This window comes from Chiloscyllium plagiosum, unplaced genomic scaffold (assembly GCF_037043375.1).
Source record: "Chiloscyllium plagiosum isolate Xiang-an unplaced genomic scaffold, Cpla_swu_hap1 HiC_scaffold_15, whole genome shotgun sequence".
NCBI lineage: Eukaryota > Metazoa > Chordata > Chondrichthyes > Orectolobiformes > Hemiscylliidae > Chiloscyllium > Chiloscyllium plagiosum.
In genome coordinates, this window is record NW_028270153.1 from 47,187,548 (window position 1) to 47,204,218 (window position 16,671).

General features: G+C 39.2%; 1 protein-coding gene across 1 annotated transcript in view; it reads right to left on the reverse strand.

Moving 5' to 3' along the window:
* Nucleotides 1–3,459: 3,459 nt before the first annotated feature.
* sall4 (spalt-like transcription factor 4) overlaps nucleotides 3,460–16,671 on the reverse strand; it is a 46,533-nt gene continuing 33,321 nt past the window's right edge. Inside the window, exons 3-4 of the mRNA XM_043710243.2 lie at nucleotides 7,878–8,191; nucleotides 3,460–6,024 (exon numbers count right to left, since the gene is read on the reverse strand). Of these exons, the coding sequence (XP_043566178.1) occupies nucleotides 5,581–6,024; nucleotides 7,878–8,191 (758 nt within the window). The 3' untranslated portion in view covers nucleotides 3,460–5,580. The remainder of the gene's footprint in view (nucleotides 6,025–7,877; nucleotides 8,192–16,671) is intronic.

Here is a 16,671-nt window from a genome sequence, read left to right on the forward strand (position 1 = left end):
ATGCTTTTCAGGCTTATCTTTGGCATTGTGCTGGTTTCCCCTATCGTTGACAATGGGGCTCAATCTCCTCCAGTGAGTTGCTTAACTGTCCATCACCATTCATGATTGGGTGTGCCAGGATAGCAGAGCTCAGTCCTGATCCATTGCTTATGGTATCATTTAGCCCAGTCCAATACATGTTACTTCCACTATTTGGTATACAGGTAATCCAGTATTGCAGCTTTACCAGATTAACACCTCATTTTTAGGTATAACTGGTAATGCTCCTGGAATGCCATCCACTCTTGTTAAACTGAACGAGGGTTGACTCTAAACTTGATAGTGATGGGAGTGGGGGGGGGGGTTTATACTGAAACACGAGATTCCAGATTATGGTTGAATAGAATTCTGTTACAGTTCACAGATGCTCAATTGAGTTGCTGTACCTGTTTGAAATCAATCTCATTTAGCATAGTGGCAGTACCAGAAAACACAAGCATCCTGAATGTCTCCAAAAGGACTACGTGGTGGTTACTCCTACAAATATTATAATGCATCGTGCATCTCTGCTGAAGATTAGCGAGGACAAGGTCAAGTAGGGTATTGCTACATACTGGCTCACTGAGCAACTAGACTGGGTTTGCAACTGTTGCTATGTCTGCTAGCACTCAGCCAGCTTGGTCAGTAGTGGTGCTACCAAGTCATTCGTGGTGATGGGTATTAAAGTCCCCTAGCTCAGTGCTTCTTCTAAGTACGTGTTTTAACGTAAAGGAGTACTGGTGCCTCAGCTGTGGAAAAATCAGTGGTAAATCAGAAGGTTGCCTTGCTCATTTGACCCAATTCCTTGAAATTCGAAGGGCAACTCACTACCAAGTGTGCCACCTCTGCTGGGTCTATCCTGTTGGTGAGACAGGCCATATTTGGGGAAGGGGATGCTGATTTATAGCAGAGTGTAAAGTAAAATTCCATGAATTTGACTAGGCCAGGCTTTTGCTTGACTAGTCTGTAGGACAGCTTGCCTATTTTAACACAAGCCCCCAGATTTTCTTTTAATAGAAGGACAATGTTGCAGGCTGGGTTTGCTTTTGTTGTTGACTACAGTGCCTAGGTTAACAGTGGTTGGTCCATCCAATTTAAATTCCTTTTATATTTTTCTCTATGTGGTTAGATATATCTCAGTGGCTTTCTAGGCTATTTAAAGAATCAGTCTGGATGGTGATCTGAGACACTCCATGTGCCCTCAGTTCATGCCCTCTTCTGCAGGAATGGCAATGGGAGGATGACCAAGACTGCCCAGGAGAAATTCTGAACTAATTCCAAGATTGCCTTTTAAATAAAATGCTGCATTTATCATCAGTGCTGCCACTTCCTCAATAGTATGATGACTGTGATCCTTGTGTATGGGTCAGTATTTATCTTGGGCACATATTTCTGTCATATTCAGGAGCAACATGTAGTCTCAGGCTACTCAGCTGTTGTGTCTGTAAACCCAGAGGCTCACCTTTAGGGTATCACTACATTCACTTGTCAGAACAATTTCCTTGCACAAAGCCAACTCCTTGGACAACACTTTCACTGCTGACATGTTCAGCCACCTCCAACCAGGCTACTTTAGTTTGGTCAAGCAACTTTACAATCACCCTCAAGACTTCCAAATACACTGCAAACCCTGGCCATAGTGTCTGGTCTCTGCCTCACCAGTTTCGAAACTCAAATGATACCTTTTACAAATGATTGGACTCCTGCTTCCACCCACACAAATCCTCTCTGCAACCAATTAGGACCAACCTTGGGAAAGATTGGGAGCCAGAGCTGCTTCTCCTTGGAGCTGGTCAGAACCTGACACCAAATATGCCTTCAGTTTCTAAATTCAAGGGGTATTACATGAAGGTATTTCCTTTTCATTGGATTAGTAAATCAAATGCTGAATGTGTGCGCAACCTAAAAGTTTGATTTAAGATTTAAAACGTTCTAACATGTTACTTTTCAAAATGACTTATCTGTCTAAAAACATTTACTTTATTTAAGTTTTTCCAATCTAACAGTGCAGGTACAATAGAGTCATAGAGATGTACAGCATAGAACAGACCTTTCGGTCCAACTCGTCTATACTGACCAGATATCCCAACCCAATCTAGTCCCACCTGCCAGCACCCAGCCCATATCCCTCCAAATCCTTCCTATTTATAACCCATCCAGTTGACTTTTGAATGCTGCAATTGTACCAGCCTCCACCACATCCTCTGGCAGCTCATTCCATACATATACCACCCTCTGCATGAAAAAGTTGCCCCTTAGGTCTCTTTTAGATCTTCCCCCTCAAATGTAAACCTGTGCACTCTAGTTCAGAACTCCCCCAGCCCAGGGAAAAGACTTGGTCTATTTACCCTATCCATGCCCCTCAATTTTGTAAACCTCTATAAGGTCACCCCTCAGCCTCCGACGCTCCAGGGGAAACAGCCTCAGCCTGTTCAGCCTCTCCCTACAGCTCAAATCCACCAACCCTGGCAACATCCTTGTAAATCTTTTCTGAAACCTTTCAAGTTTCACGACATCCTTCCAATAGGAAGGAGACCAGAACTGCATGCAATATTCCAACAGTGGCCTAACCAACGTCCTGTAGAGTGGCAACATGACCTCCCAACTTCTGTACTCAATACTCTGACCAATAATGGAAAGCATACCAAATGCCTTCTTCACTATCCTATCTACCTGATAAGGATTACTTATATAGTGATGTATAAAAGGCAAAGCACAAAGGACTCTGTTAATAAGTTGAAGGGTCATGTAATACACATGGTGGATAACACCTATGCATACTAGTCACATGCCACACTCAATCCATGATCCGGGAGTTAAGAAATCTCAACCAAGGCATTAAAAGACTACACTCCAATAGTTAAATTTAATTGCATAAAAAAAGGAAATGCTTTCCTTAAGATTAGTCATTGCATAACTAAAACTGTATATTTCTGGTAGGAATCTTATGGACAGTATGTACAAGGTCAGTTGAAATATTGATCCAATATTTTTGTCATTAAGGCCATTGTACCTTTTCTAGGATGAAAAGTGGCTGACACAGTTCTTAGCTTTTTTTAGCAGTATCTGTTTTGTTGATCTGACTTCTGGAACAAATGTGTCTTACCTGCAAGATCGCTATTCAGTGAAATATCACTGAAAAACTATATTCCATTTTCATTTCATCAAAATATATCCAGGTTTTCTTGCAAAGTTCCAACCATTTATTGAAAAGTGCAAACCATTGCTAATTTTTTTGTCTCTTCATTTTACCAGGGGCACTGAAGCAAACTGTTGTCCACCCAACTGCCCTTTGAGCTCAGCCAATGTAAGGAATCAAACTTGGAACTTTCTAATATCAAGCCATAATGACAAGAAGTATCAATTGGTGGTTTGAATGTTCTCATTGAAATTTGTAATTGGTTTTGTATATGAATAACAAGGATAACCATAAAACTGTGATAATGCTATCCTGCATTTATTCCCATATGCCAGAAAGAAAAATCAAAGTTTACATTCAGTAGATGTACTAGAGAGCCACTAAAACATTCATGAGAAGACAGCATTTTCAAGGAAACAATGTAACAAATATCCATTTTTCATGTAAACCATATAGATTCTGCAGATTCAGTTACCCTTGTCAGTCCATTTACATGTGAAAGCATCATGAGAATCATTTTTGTGGTAAACTGAAATCAAAAGGTAAAAAGTGAAGCAGTCATTTCAGAACTTCAAAAGAAAACACTGCATTGACACGGTAGCTTACTCTTCCAAATGTTGGCATTGAAGTTTTACTCTGGCTACTAAGTCCCAAAGTATTCCATCTGCAAAGCAAGAGGCAAATGTCCACTCTCTCAGCACTCCAGTTGTACATTCAGTGTTAAACTATAGCACGCAGAAATGTCTTTTTTTTTTAAATATAGAAAACTGTTCATGTAATGCTCTCAATTCCCTGTCAACAAAGCTTGGTCCATTTACTGATGTAACCATTAAGCAACTGCACAAGGTATCTACTTCAAGCCAGTTCATTTTACAAAAGTCATATTCTACAAAAATAACCAGTATGACCAAAACAAAAAACAAAAACTAAAATTAGAAAGTGAGGTAGTTAACAAAATTTCTTCAAGTTCTGGGGCCCACCCTCCCCACTTTCCTCATATGCTACACGTGGGTCTCCTTTGGCTAAAGCATAAATGGTGTACCATCCACAAATCAAAACATGCTACTTGGTTAAAACTAACCAAAGTAGGCAATGTTTTAATTGATCAAGAATGCACTCTTGTTTTATCAGAATGAAGCTAAGAAAGTCGAAACACCCCAGTTAACTGTCTGACCTTTTGGATTCTCCAACTGACTTTAAAAATAATGATTTGTTTAAACAAAAAGTCACACCATTCTTTCAAAACTGGGTGGCTCCTGCATTCTCCAGAATTCAAGCTGTCACAATTGAGAAGATGGTCAAAAATATCTGGATTTATAAAAAAGGTTGCATCTCCTTCCTTCTTTCCTCCTCCCGCAATCCACTCTGATCTTCTAAACCAAATTTGTCCTGTTTTAAAAAGGCACCAATTTGGTCTGGATTAGGATTCTGTTGATACTGGCTGACCTCTATACTTTATCCAAGTAGCCACTTTACATGGTAGCTAACACTACTTGGTGTCAGCTATAAAGCTTTCCAGACAACACTGCCCTCACCCACTCTTTCCAGCAGGTATAAATCGCATGGTGATCAAGACTCAGGACTGGTTTTATTTGTCGCTTCTACCCAGAAGCGATGATGCCCATTGTTGTCCTGTAATTACTACTTGTGCTAAAAAGAAAGTCAGCTAAGTTGTTCTTCTAAACCCCAACCCACCTTTTTTTTTTGATTTGGTTCCATAAATGGCACAGCACATGCAGCCTGAACAAAAGTGTGCTTGAATTTAATCCCAAGTAAAATTAACTAATTTAACTGAAAAAGTAGTTCTGTAAATTTGCCTTTTTTCTGGGGTTTCACTTAAAACAAGAGTTCATTCAAGACTTCTTTAAAGCAACAATTGTCATTAGAAATCTAAACAGATGGCACCAAGTGACATTCTAGAACAATTACCCGCATAAATGGTTTTAATGTATAAACAGTAAATACAATTACACACATTCTCAAACACAAATCTCTATTTAGTAGTTTATGGAAATGATTCATTTCAGTTTCTACTCATTATTTCAAAACTAGCCCTAATAACAGAATTTATTTCAATCTTTGGATTTTCATAAGGATTCTGTAGTAAAAATTCATGAGAAAGAGCTGTACACTTCAAATATTGTAAACTCAAGTTAATATTGTAAACGCTTCACTTTGCAAGACCCGCTTTATTATTTTATTCTTTAGATAAATCCCAGAGTTTTATACAATAAATTTGCAAAGCAATGATTGTACTCATAACATAAATTCAGGAGGTACCAAGCAGTTTTGTTAGAGACAGCTACAAGTAAAAAAAAATCTATTTTACATTTTTGGGGATTATGAAAAATAGCACATATTGAGGTCTGTGGTTGCTTGTCATAAAAGCTAAAGACTAAAATTTACTCTACTCTGAACAGATGCTACAGAATGTCATTTTTCTTTAAACTAACAGCTATTTTGCCTTCTTCCACAAAATGGGGGACGGGAGGCAAAGCAACACTTTCAGAACTAGGTTTCTCTCCTTCAGTGATTGCTGGACCAATGCCAGACTGGGGTGCATCCACTTTGGAAACTGTAGTGCTGGTGCTCACAACAGAACCACTTGCCATACAAACGGTGATAGGAATACCACCATTTTGAATCACCGAGATCTCATTTGATTTCAAAGCTAAGCCATTCGTAAGTACTGTGGTATATTGGTTCCAGATGGTTGGTTCAATGTTTGTTGTAGGAGCCATCAGCTCCTTCGGGAGCATTTCTGAAATCTTCTTTGGATCATTTCCAATCAGTATCATAGGGCTATCCAGCGAAAGACGTCTTCCACGTCTGGCTGAATTATTCCACATGTGCGTTCCAACATGGACCTGCAAAACAAAAATAAAATACACCTTAGTAGTTTACCGTTAACCTGATCAGGTTGTGCAACCCAACTTCAAAATCTTAGCATCAAGCATTCCCTAGTCAGAATTAACTGAAGTTAAAATACATCTTAAGAGTTTCCTATGGACTACAACATTCTTCTTTCACCTCCCTTCCCAATAATCATATATACTGATCAATTTCCATATTAACTACATCAGTTAGTGTACTATAATCAACAATAATCACTACACCCTTGACTCACTGAAAAGGCTTTTTGGAGCCACAGGAGGCTGGGTAGGGAGAGAAGGGGTAAAGCATAGCCAAGGATCGGAGTAGGTGAAGACAAATAAAGATTGAAGATGTTTTTGTCAAAAGGATTCATATACATAAGTACATGAATAAGCTTAAAAAAAGGTGGCAAACGCACTGTAATCTGAGGGCTTTGTGATCAGTAATGAAATGCAGTTGCTTTTAGGCCACTTCAAATGAGTAGTACTATCAGACTCTGAGTGGGTAGAAACAGTAGTTTTCGGTGTTTACTTTCTATTACAACCAAAATCGCGGACCAATACATTTGAACCAAAATTACTAAAGATGACCTCAGCATAATAACATTCAATGCAATTAGTGTGTGTGATACAGGATGAAGTCTATATTAACAAGAGAGAACAAAACTTTCTGGATTATGTCTAAGCAAAGTGAAGCAAAGGACTATGGAGAAGGGGATGTACAGGTCACAAAAAACTTTGCAAAGGGCAGAATCTCATTATCAACAGAAGTTGGCTTTGGTGAAACTTTCATGCCTGTAGAGCATGGCTGACCTACACCTTCTTACTCAACATCCACATAGGCACTTTCAAACATTGGAGATCAATAAGGAACAAAAACTTAGAAAAAATTCTCTCCATTTAAGCACTGAATCAAACTCTAGGGCCTCTGCCCAAAAACACATTGGAGATTATTTATTTTAGCACAAACCAGAGATCAAACCCATGCCTTTTATATCCAAACTTTCCAGTTTCATATATAAAGGCTGTGCATTTTACGCACTGAAATACTGGTGTAAAAATCTGCCCAGATTTTTAATGAAAGTGTTCTTTCAGCATAATGCAAACTAGCCCCATGTATTCCAACTACTGTTGCAAATAGTGGCCTGGATTTTGCAATAACAGTAAGATCTACAGTGCTCACTATTACAATCAGAAAATCTGACACCAACCTCCGCAATACACATATACATTCCTGAATCAGAATTTACTTTCAGAGATATCCTGCCCCTCCACAGGGTGCACTGCAACAGCCCTTGCAATAACACAGCATTGAAATCACAGAATAAAAATTGGGCCCTTGCCACCTAGATTCCCAGAAGCAAGTTAGTGATGCATTCAAGAGTATGTTTATTCAGATGGCATAATAAGTGATAGTTGTTGCCAAACATCCCCTCTAGACCAGAAAGTCTACTTTTACATGTATTGCTTCAATCAGTTAAAAATCAAGGATTTTAAAATCTTTTCTACCTCATCACTTTTAATCCCATCTTTCTTTCATAAAGTTTGTATTTTGTTTTTCAGACATTATTGAAATCTGCTCTATATTTAAAGTGCTTCACAATTCTTCAAAATCAGTGTCGTTAAGAAGTCTGGCTCTTTTTTCATTCTGCTCAGAGAATCTACTCTATCCATGCGGAAGGCACTGCGCTGGACTCATGCAAATTTACACTGGATGTACTTTGTGGGCACCTGTCAGGGAGAAGAAGAGCAGGTGTCGCTCCTTCTCCACTGACTGCCAAAATCTGGGCCATTACTTCGAATTTAATATTTACTGTAGCATTTTTCTCTCAATCTGAACAAGTTACCTTGAGATTTCCTTTCGTTGTAAAAGCTCTTCCACAGATGGTGCATGCAAATGGCTTTTCACCAGTGTGCGTGCGTTCGTGAATCTGCAGAGCACTTGCTGAGGAGAAGCTCTTTCCACAAGTAGGGCAGTTGTGTTGCTTAGGTGTACGACGGGGTGGAGGTGCCAAAATAGGTGGCATGATTGGAGCCACAGCTGACGGGGCAAGAAACTGTGCAGTGGTTCCTGCTGGTCGTTCTCCATGGTCGCTTACTTCCACTTTAATCAGACAAGGAGGAGCCCTGATAAAGGAACCTGCAGGAACTTGAACAGCACCTAAAAACATACAATGGTTTTTCACTGTTTAGTCTAATAGGGTTGTAAATTATACATGGTGGATCCCTTACTCATTTGCCATGCCAGACTTCAAGATCTCAGCTCTAAATACTGGTATTTTATAACTAGCTATTCAAACGAAAAGGAGCAAAAGCAGCCAAGTTTCGGCAACCAGAAGCACAAATACAAATCCACTCATTCATTCCTTCTATACTTGTAACCTGTCCAGGCAAAAGTATGTTGAAATATATTGTAAACAATAGATAGATCACTTGCACGATCACCTGTGAAATTGGTGAGGATTGAATACATTGCTCAACATATAGGAACTCCAACCCCAATGTCCTGCCCTCAAAACTGAATCTTCCTAAAATAGCCCAGGATACTTTAATAAAATGGTCTTTTAAGAATGAAAATGTACAAAAATGGGCACATTCATGAACTTAAATGTTAAGAAAAATGTTTGCCTCTCCATAAATGCTCATTTACATTGTGAATTTCCACTCAGTTATGTGAGGAAATGAAAAATGAGAAAGCTGAAGTTCTACTTCAAAACAAACATTGGTCCTAAAACTACCAACAGACAGCACTCTTGTGTGAAATGATGAATGGGTAAACAACACTGAAACAGAGCAATCACCTTTTACTATTCATTTCTGTAGAATAAAGGCTCTTAAAAGCATTAACAGTTTGCAGTGATCGAGGCATTGCATATTTTTAAGTAGGTAAAAGAAATAGATTAGCAGGAATTAGTCATCATTCCACAAGTAAAACTGATCCTTTTCTTAGTGGATTGAAATTAGTCATCTATCTTCCACCTCCCTTTTAAAACACACTCACACTCATTCCTCCAAGCTTGTCACCAGTAAATAGAATCAAAAACATTGGGTGCAAAATGATTATAATTCATACAATAAGAGTCCTTTCATAAAGAGCCCAACAAGCACAAGTCAAAGAAATTGCCAGTGTCAAGGACAATACACCACAGTGGATTACAATGTTTCTACTGACTAACCGGAGAACAGGTTTCTAAAATAAAAGCGAATAAGGGACACCCAAAAAGTTGTATCTGAACCTCATGGGGTGGGGGACATCAATTAAAGTTGGAACTGGACCTGAACCGTGGCTTTCTCTCCACAGATGGTACCAGACTAGAGTTTCTCCAGCAATTTCTGCTTTTGTACTAAACAGATTTTTGGATTGTTCTTAATTAAATCTCTATTAAGTTATTGTACAGCTAAACAATCAAGCGATAACTCAGTCTTTTATTACATATTCTATTGAGCTGGTCAAAGCATTTAAATATGTTGTGTGCTATATTAACTTTTATTATTCAGTCTGCAATTTTCAAATAACTAGGACTTGGACGAATATAAAGATGGAGAATAATATTTTGAAATTGATACCTGAAAGTGATGGAAGGGTGTTCAGGTAATTTAGATTACCATAATGCTATCAAATTAGATTCACCTTACATAGGATTTCACCCCCAAAATGTATGTACAAGCTACTTAGATGCAATTTTAAAAGTACAGAAATGCACAGACCCAGCCACCATAGGTTACAAATAAACTAAATAACAGTATATTTGTTTTGGGACAATGGAGTTGATTAAAAAGGTGGGTCTTGAGTATTTGACGCTATTATGATGGAATAAGTTTTCAAATTACATGCAAGAGGCAGCTCAAATTTACAGTAAAAATTCCACTCCTAAAACAGCTCATTAGATTAGCATACCATTCACAGCAAGTAAAACACTGAAAAATCTTAACTGTTCAGATTTTCTTCTGTGGGAATTATGAGCAAGCATGTGTTCCCCATCCCTTAGGCCATTACAGAGGTCAGTTAAGAGTAAAGCATATTGTGTGAACTGAACAACAGCGGAATATGCTTAAAGAAACATTTAACGCAATACAGAACAAGTTTGTTCTTGGGGAGGGGAGGGGAGGGGTGTGTGGGGGCTGCATTTCACAGAAAAACACAAAAAAAAAGATAAAAAGGGACAGCAGAAGGAAAAAAAGGGGTTACAAAATGCAGAAAGAAAGCACAGATCTTGACAAAATGGGTAGATACAAAGATACAATGGCTACAGAGCAGCTTGTAGGAACTAAACAAGGATTATGGAAGGAAACTTGCCAGAGACATCAAAATCAATAGGAAATTTTACAGTTACATCAAGGGAAAGCAGGTAGTCGGGGAAGCAATGTTGGCCCACCAAAAACCAAAGTGGAAATCTTGTCAGTGACTACGGGGAAATGGCAGGCATGTTGGATAATTATTTTGCCGAAGTATTTACAGTAGAAAAAAGGAGGATAGCTTGTTAGAAGTCCTGAGGAAATTAATAGTCAGTCAGGGACAGCAATTAAAGGAAAGCAATTAAAAACATCAATACTGAGGAAACTAATGATACAAAAAAGAATGACGAATGCCCAAGACCTGAACGTTTCCATCAGATGTTAAAAGGAAATAGGGGAACATATTGTAGCTGCCAACTATAATCTTTCAGAGTTCCCTAGACTCAGGAATTGCCCTTTGGATTGGAAAATTGCACATCACTCCATTTTTCAAAAAAAAGGGGGAAGAGAAAAACTAGGGAATTATAGATGAGTTTACCCAACATCTGTGCTGGATAAATTTTTGCAGTCTAAAAATCAAAGATAGGGTAACTGAACACATCCAAAATTTTCAGTTAAGCAGGGAAAGGCAGCTTACAATTCATGAGAGGTAGGTTACATCTGACAAACCTTATTTAAACTTTTGATGTGGTGACTGAGAAAATGGATGGAGAATGTCTTTGGATGTTGTTTATACCAAATGCCTTCTGGAAGCCAATAAAGTCCTTCATAGGAGACAACATTAACTAATGTGGAAGCCCACATAATTGAGGGCAAATTACTGACATGGTTGGGAAACTGAATGGCAGGCAGCAGAAAGTAGGGATAAAAGAGTAGATACTCCTATATGCAGGATGTGACTAGTGGTGTCCCACAAGAATCTGCGCTAGGGCCTTAATTATTCACGTTCATAGAATCCATACAGTGTGAAAGCAGACCATTTGGTCCATCGAGTCCACACCGACTCTCCAAAGAACAAAGAACCCTCCTCCCACTCACAACCCTGTACTCCCCATAGCTAATCCACACAGCCTGCATATCTTTGGACTGTGGGAGGCAACTGGAGGAAACTCTGCAGACACGGAGAGAATGTGCAAACTCCACACAGGCAGGCACCCATGGCTAAAACTGAACCCCGGTGCCTGGCGCTGTGAGGCAGCAGTGCTAACCACAGTCACCATACTGCCCTATTCACGTTATTTAGCAACAACTTGGATAATGCCATAGAAAAAGATACTTCCAAATTTGATGAGAAATGACTAGGTGAATGGGTAAAATGGAGCAGATAGAGATCAATAAAAGAAAGTGAGGTTATCCATTTTGGACTGAAAACCTGGAATCCCTAAAATGTAGAAGCAGGCTATTCAGTCCAATGAGTCCACACCAACCTCAGAACAGCATCCCACCCACACCCATCTCCATCCGATCTCTGTAACCCTGCATTTCCCATGCTAATCCACCTAGCCTGCACATCCCTGGACACTATGGGAACCTAGCATGGCCAATCCATCTAATCTGCACGTCTCTGGACTATGGAAGGAAAGCAGAGCACCCAGAGGAAACCCACCCAGTCACCGGGAGAATGGCAACTGTATGTATGGAGTCTGCACAGAGACTGGAATCAAACCTGGATCCCTGATTGTGTGTGAGGCAGCAGTGCTAACCACTAAGTCACTGTGCTGCCCAAAAAAAGGGTACTTTCTAGATGGCATGACAGCAAATACAGTGGATGTCCAATGAGACTTGGGGGTTCAGGTGCAAAGATCTTCAAATTGCCATGTACAAGTGCAGAGAATAATCAAGAAAGCTCATGGAATGCTAACCTTTACATCTAGAGGACTGGAATATGACATACAAAAGTTATACTGCTGCTATATAAAACCCCAGTTAAAGCCCATTTGGAGTACTGTGAGCAGATCTGGGCCCACACCTTAGGAAGGTAAATGTTAGATGTGGATGGAGTACATCATAAATTTAAGAAGAATGATACCTGGACTTCAGGGGTTAAGTTTGAGAAGAGATTCTACAAAATTAGACTTGAATTCTCTAAAATTTAGAATGTTGAAAAGGGATGATGTGATTTAAGCCTTCAAGATACTGAACAGGAAAAGACAGTAAATAATTTATTTTTATTTCCACTGGTTGGAGGTTCTTGAACTAGAGGGCACAACCTGAGAATTAGGAACAGACTGTTCAAGACAGATGTTGGGAAGCACTTCTACACACAAAGGGTGGAACTCTATTCCACAAGATGGCAGCCAATGCTAAATCAATTGTTAATAAAAAAAATCTCCAATTTAAATTTAAGAAAGAGTTTTTAAAAGGGATATGGGTTAAAGGCAGGTATATGGAATTAGGCCACAGATCAGCCATGACCTCACTCAATTGTGGAACACGCTCAAGGCCTACTATTCTTAGATTCAGAGTCGCAGAGCAGTACAGCACAGAAACCATACCAACTAGATATCCTAAATGAATCTAGTCCCATTTACAGAATACGGAGTCATATCTAGGCTATGCCAGACCTGTTGTACACAGCAGATTTCCCAATTTACCCCTTTCAGGGAAGATTGCGATTATCATGAAAACCAGCTTCATGGTCACATGACTGAGGTTAGTGTCCCTGCTACAGATGTTGTGAAACTTGAAAGAGTTCAGAAAAGATTTGCAAAGGATGTTGCCAGGGATGGAGGCTTTGAGCTATAGGGAGAGGTTGAATAGACTGGGGTGGTTTTCCCTGGAGTTTCTGAAGCTGAGGGCTGACCTTATAAACCTCAATAAAATCACAAGGGACATGGACAAGATAAATAGACAAGGTCTTTTACCCTAGAGTGGGGGAGTCCAAAACCAGAGTGTATAGGTTTAAGGTGAGGGGGGAAGATTTAAAAGAAGGGACCCAAAGGGCAACTTTTTCATGAAACTTATGAAATGAGCTGCCAGAGGAAGTGGTGGAGCTGGTACAATTACAAAATTTAAAAAGGCATCTGGATGGGTATATGAGTAAGAGAAGGGATATGGACAAAATGCTGGCAAATGAGACTAGATTTATTTAGGATGTCTGTTTGGCATGAACAAGTTGGACCGAAGGGTCTGTTTCCATGGTGTAGATCTCTATGATGCTATAATTCTCATTTAGTCATATGTTCCAACAGCTTTCTTAGTCAGTTTTGAACCCATGACCTCAGAACATTAGCCTCAAGATTACTGGTCCAGCAACATTGCCATTACACCATCACCCCACGAATTGAAAAGAGATTTTAAAAACCACTCCAGGCCAAGCAACGAATCATGAACTTTCTTTGTGATGGGCTAGAAGGTTAACTAATTTACAAGCGAGTTCAGACCTTTAATAGGAACAAGGTGCACAGTTACCGATTGGAAGAAAATAGATACAGCTTATTTGTAACCCATATCCTGATCATTCATACATTGGTAAACAAACTGGCTTCTTTCATATACCATCAGTTTCATATAACTAGAGAATACTTTTCAGCTATTTTGAAGTCAGGACACATATGATCTGCGCAAGATCATATTATACATGCAATAATACGGTTCTGATCTTCAGATTTTAATCAGTATCAGAGTGCTCCAGATCATTGTGAGCAAAGTTGAAATTTGCAACAGTTAAAAAGGTGATCAAAGAAGCAAAAAAGTTCTGCAAAAGTAGTGCCATAATGCTTAGGATACACCAGCTTGGAAGAAAAGAGCAGATTCCAAGAGGGAGTTGTGAACTAAATTGAAATGCTTGTAGCTGACTGTATCAATTTTAAATAATTCTGTAACAACCCCAGTTTTCTGAACTAGTATTTATTTGGCCTATGTTGTAATTAGTCCATTAGAAAAGAAAGTGTTCTATTGCTTAGATGAGTGATGCTCGTGGTCAAAAAGTAAACTCTACCTGAACGTATCACATGCAGACTGATGATAGCTGATCCCCAAACCAGAGTTGTATATCAGAGTATTGAGCCACCATAAATAGTAATATCTGTATCACAGATATCCAATGTTTTGGGTAAGGCACCAAAGCCACAATAGTTGATTTACATACTCAATTGAAAACCCATGCACATTTTCTTATTCTACATAGCTACGATCATTTCAAATTAGATTGTGAAAAATCTGTTCAACAATCCTAATCTAGCTCCGATTACAATCCCCAAAAAGTTTTGTTGGAAAGGAGTTTGCATTTTGGAAGCAGGAGGTCAAAGCAATGGAAAGGATGCTAAAGTATAAGTTATTCTTTGAGATTAGTATTAAAAAGAAAAAAAACTGACTCTACTGATATTAAATATGATTAGGAAAAGTTTTTTATAAAAAGTACAAAAAGACATCAAGATGGTTTCCCTGATTAGTGAATTGGAAACCAGAGGGCAGGTATTTAAATCATTTCCAGAAGGAAGATACGAGCAGAATTTTTAATGTGCTAAGGGTTAGAAGACAGATTAAATCATGCCAAAACAGTGGTAAGAATATAATCCATACAGTATCTAAATATAAAAACTGGAGGAGAAACAAAAAAGTTAAAAATGGCAAAAGGAAGGAATGGAACAGACTAAAGGATGTACAATGAATAAGCCACTGACATTGTCCTTGACAATGGCTTAGTCAATCACTGATCACATTGTGTGCAAAATAAATTAGCAATATAAAAACAGCGGCTCAGTTGACCACTGCTGCCTCACAGCGCCAGAGGCCCGGGTTCAATTCCCGCCTCAGGAAACTGTGTGTGGAGTTTGCACATTCTCCCAGTGTCTGCGTGGGTTTCCTCCAGGTGCTCCGGTTTCCTCCCACAGTCCAAAAATGTGCAGGTCAGGTGAATTGGCCATACTAAATTGCCTGTAGTGTTAGGTGAAGGGGTAAATGTAGGGGAATGGGTCTGGGTGGGTTGCTCTTCGGAGAGTCGGTTTGAACTTATTGGGCCGAAGGGCCTGTTTCCACACTGTGGGGAATCTAATCTAATAAGCATCAAAAAGTATTCTTCAACTACAAAAAGACATCTCAGATTGTCTCATAGAACATCAAAATAAATGACTTGCCAGTTGGGCTGACAAGAAAAAGGAGCATTGGCTAAATTCCACTCAACTAAGGGAGCTGAAGTCAGCTGTGGTATCCCTAGCCTCCCAGCTGATATAAAGTTAACTCAATATGCACCAGCAATCAAATCTTCAGACTTTGGGTTATACTTTTCAAAATATTAATAAGATTTAGTCAGGCAAATTTTAAAGTACAAAGCCAAAATACACACATCTTTCTACTACTGCTAAGGCTGACAAAAAAAAAAGTTAAGTGCAGTTAATAATGGAGTGTGCTATTTCTCAGGTTTAAAAACTCAGATGCCACAGTTCATTGATCTTTGCTTGCCCAGTAATAGGGATGCTACAATTGGTTCCAAAACCTTTGGGATACTGGAGATAGGCCATCTCCAAAGGAGGAATCAGGCTCATGTTCATTATCATCCAGGAAACCATGCAGATGAGTGCAGGCTTAGTTGCAGACACAAAAGAAAAAAGTCCCATGAATGCTGACCTCAATGCCTCAACTTCAAATCAGCACACACAAAACTGAAGGAGAAACACAAAGTGAAGATCATTATCATTCCTTTCCTCTACTGCATGAAAACAAAATCTAAAAAACACTGAGTAAAGCAATCATGTGCTGTTTTACTCCAATAGCGTAATTAAATAACTGTTTAATGCAACAGAAATATTGTCATCTCAACAGTCTAAAAACTGCAGTCTAGGTATTGACTACATTGCTATCTATAACAGCAAACTCTAAATTCAGACCAAATCTGCTTGCTATGAGCTGCCTATTGAGCTTCAGGTGAGTATCTTACTCTTATAACAAGTCCCAGCGTCTAAGTAGGTGCCAGCCAAAGACCAGTTCAGGTCCATTCTTCAGGTAATCCAATAGTGAGAAGATGAAAGCAAGACTGAGGGAAGGAGAGGAAATCAGAGGCAAGGGAAGTGGATGGCTTTCAGCAGCAACCTCTTACCTGCCAGACCCCAACTCATGCCTCCATCATCCAGGGTTACAACAAAGTAGAAGCCCTCAGGTGACTGTTAATTTAGGAGTCTTAACTGGTAGATAGGTCAAAACTTTCCCAATGGACCTTCTTATCCAGAACTAAAAAGGGGAGGTGGCAAGAAAAAGGGACCAGTGTCTCTCCACAGTAAACTTGCCCAATCTTTTCTCCTCCAGGGAGGGGAAATTCCACCCAGGGATTCATCATGGTTTAAAACAGTTAAGAGAAAAGGATCACAGCACATTTAAGAATCAATTATCTATACAATTATTCTTTTCTTTAAATTTCAAATACAAAAAAGTCCTAATTAACTATTAGCAGGATTTATTCGAAGGAGT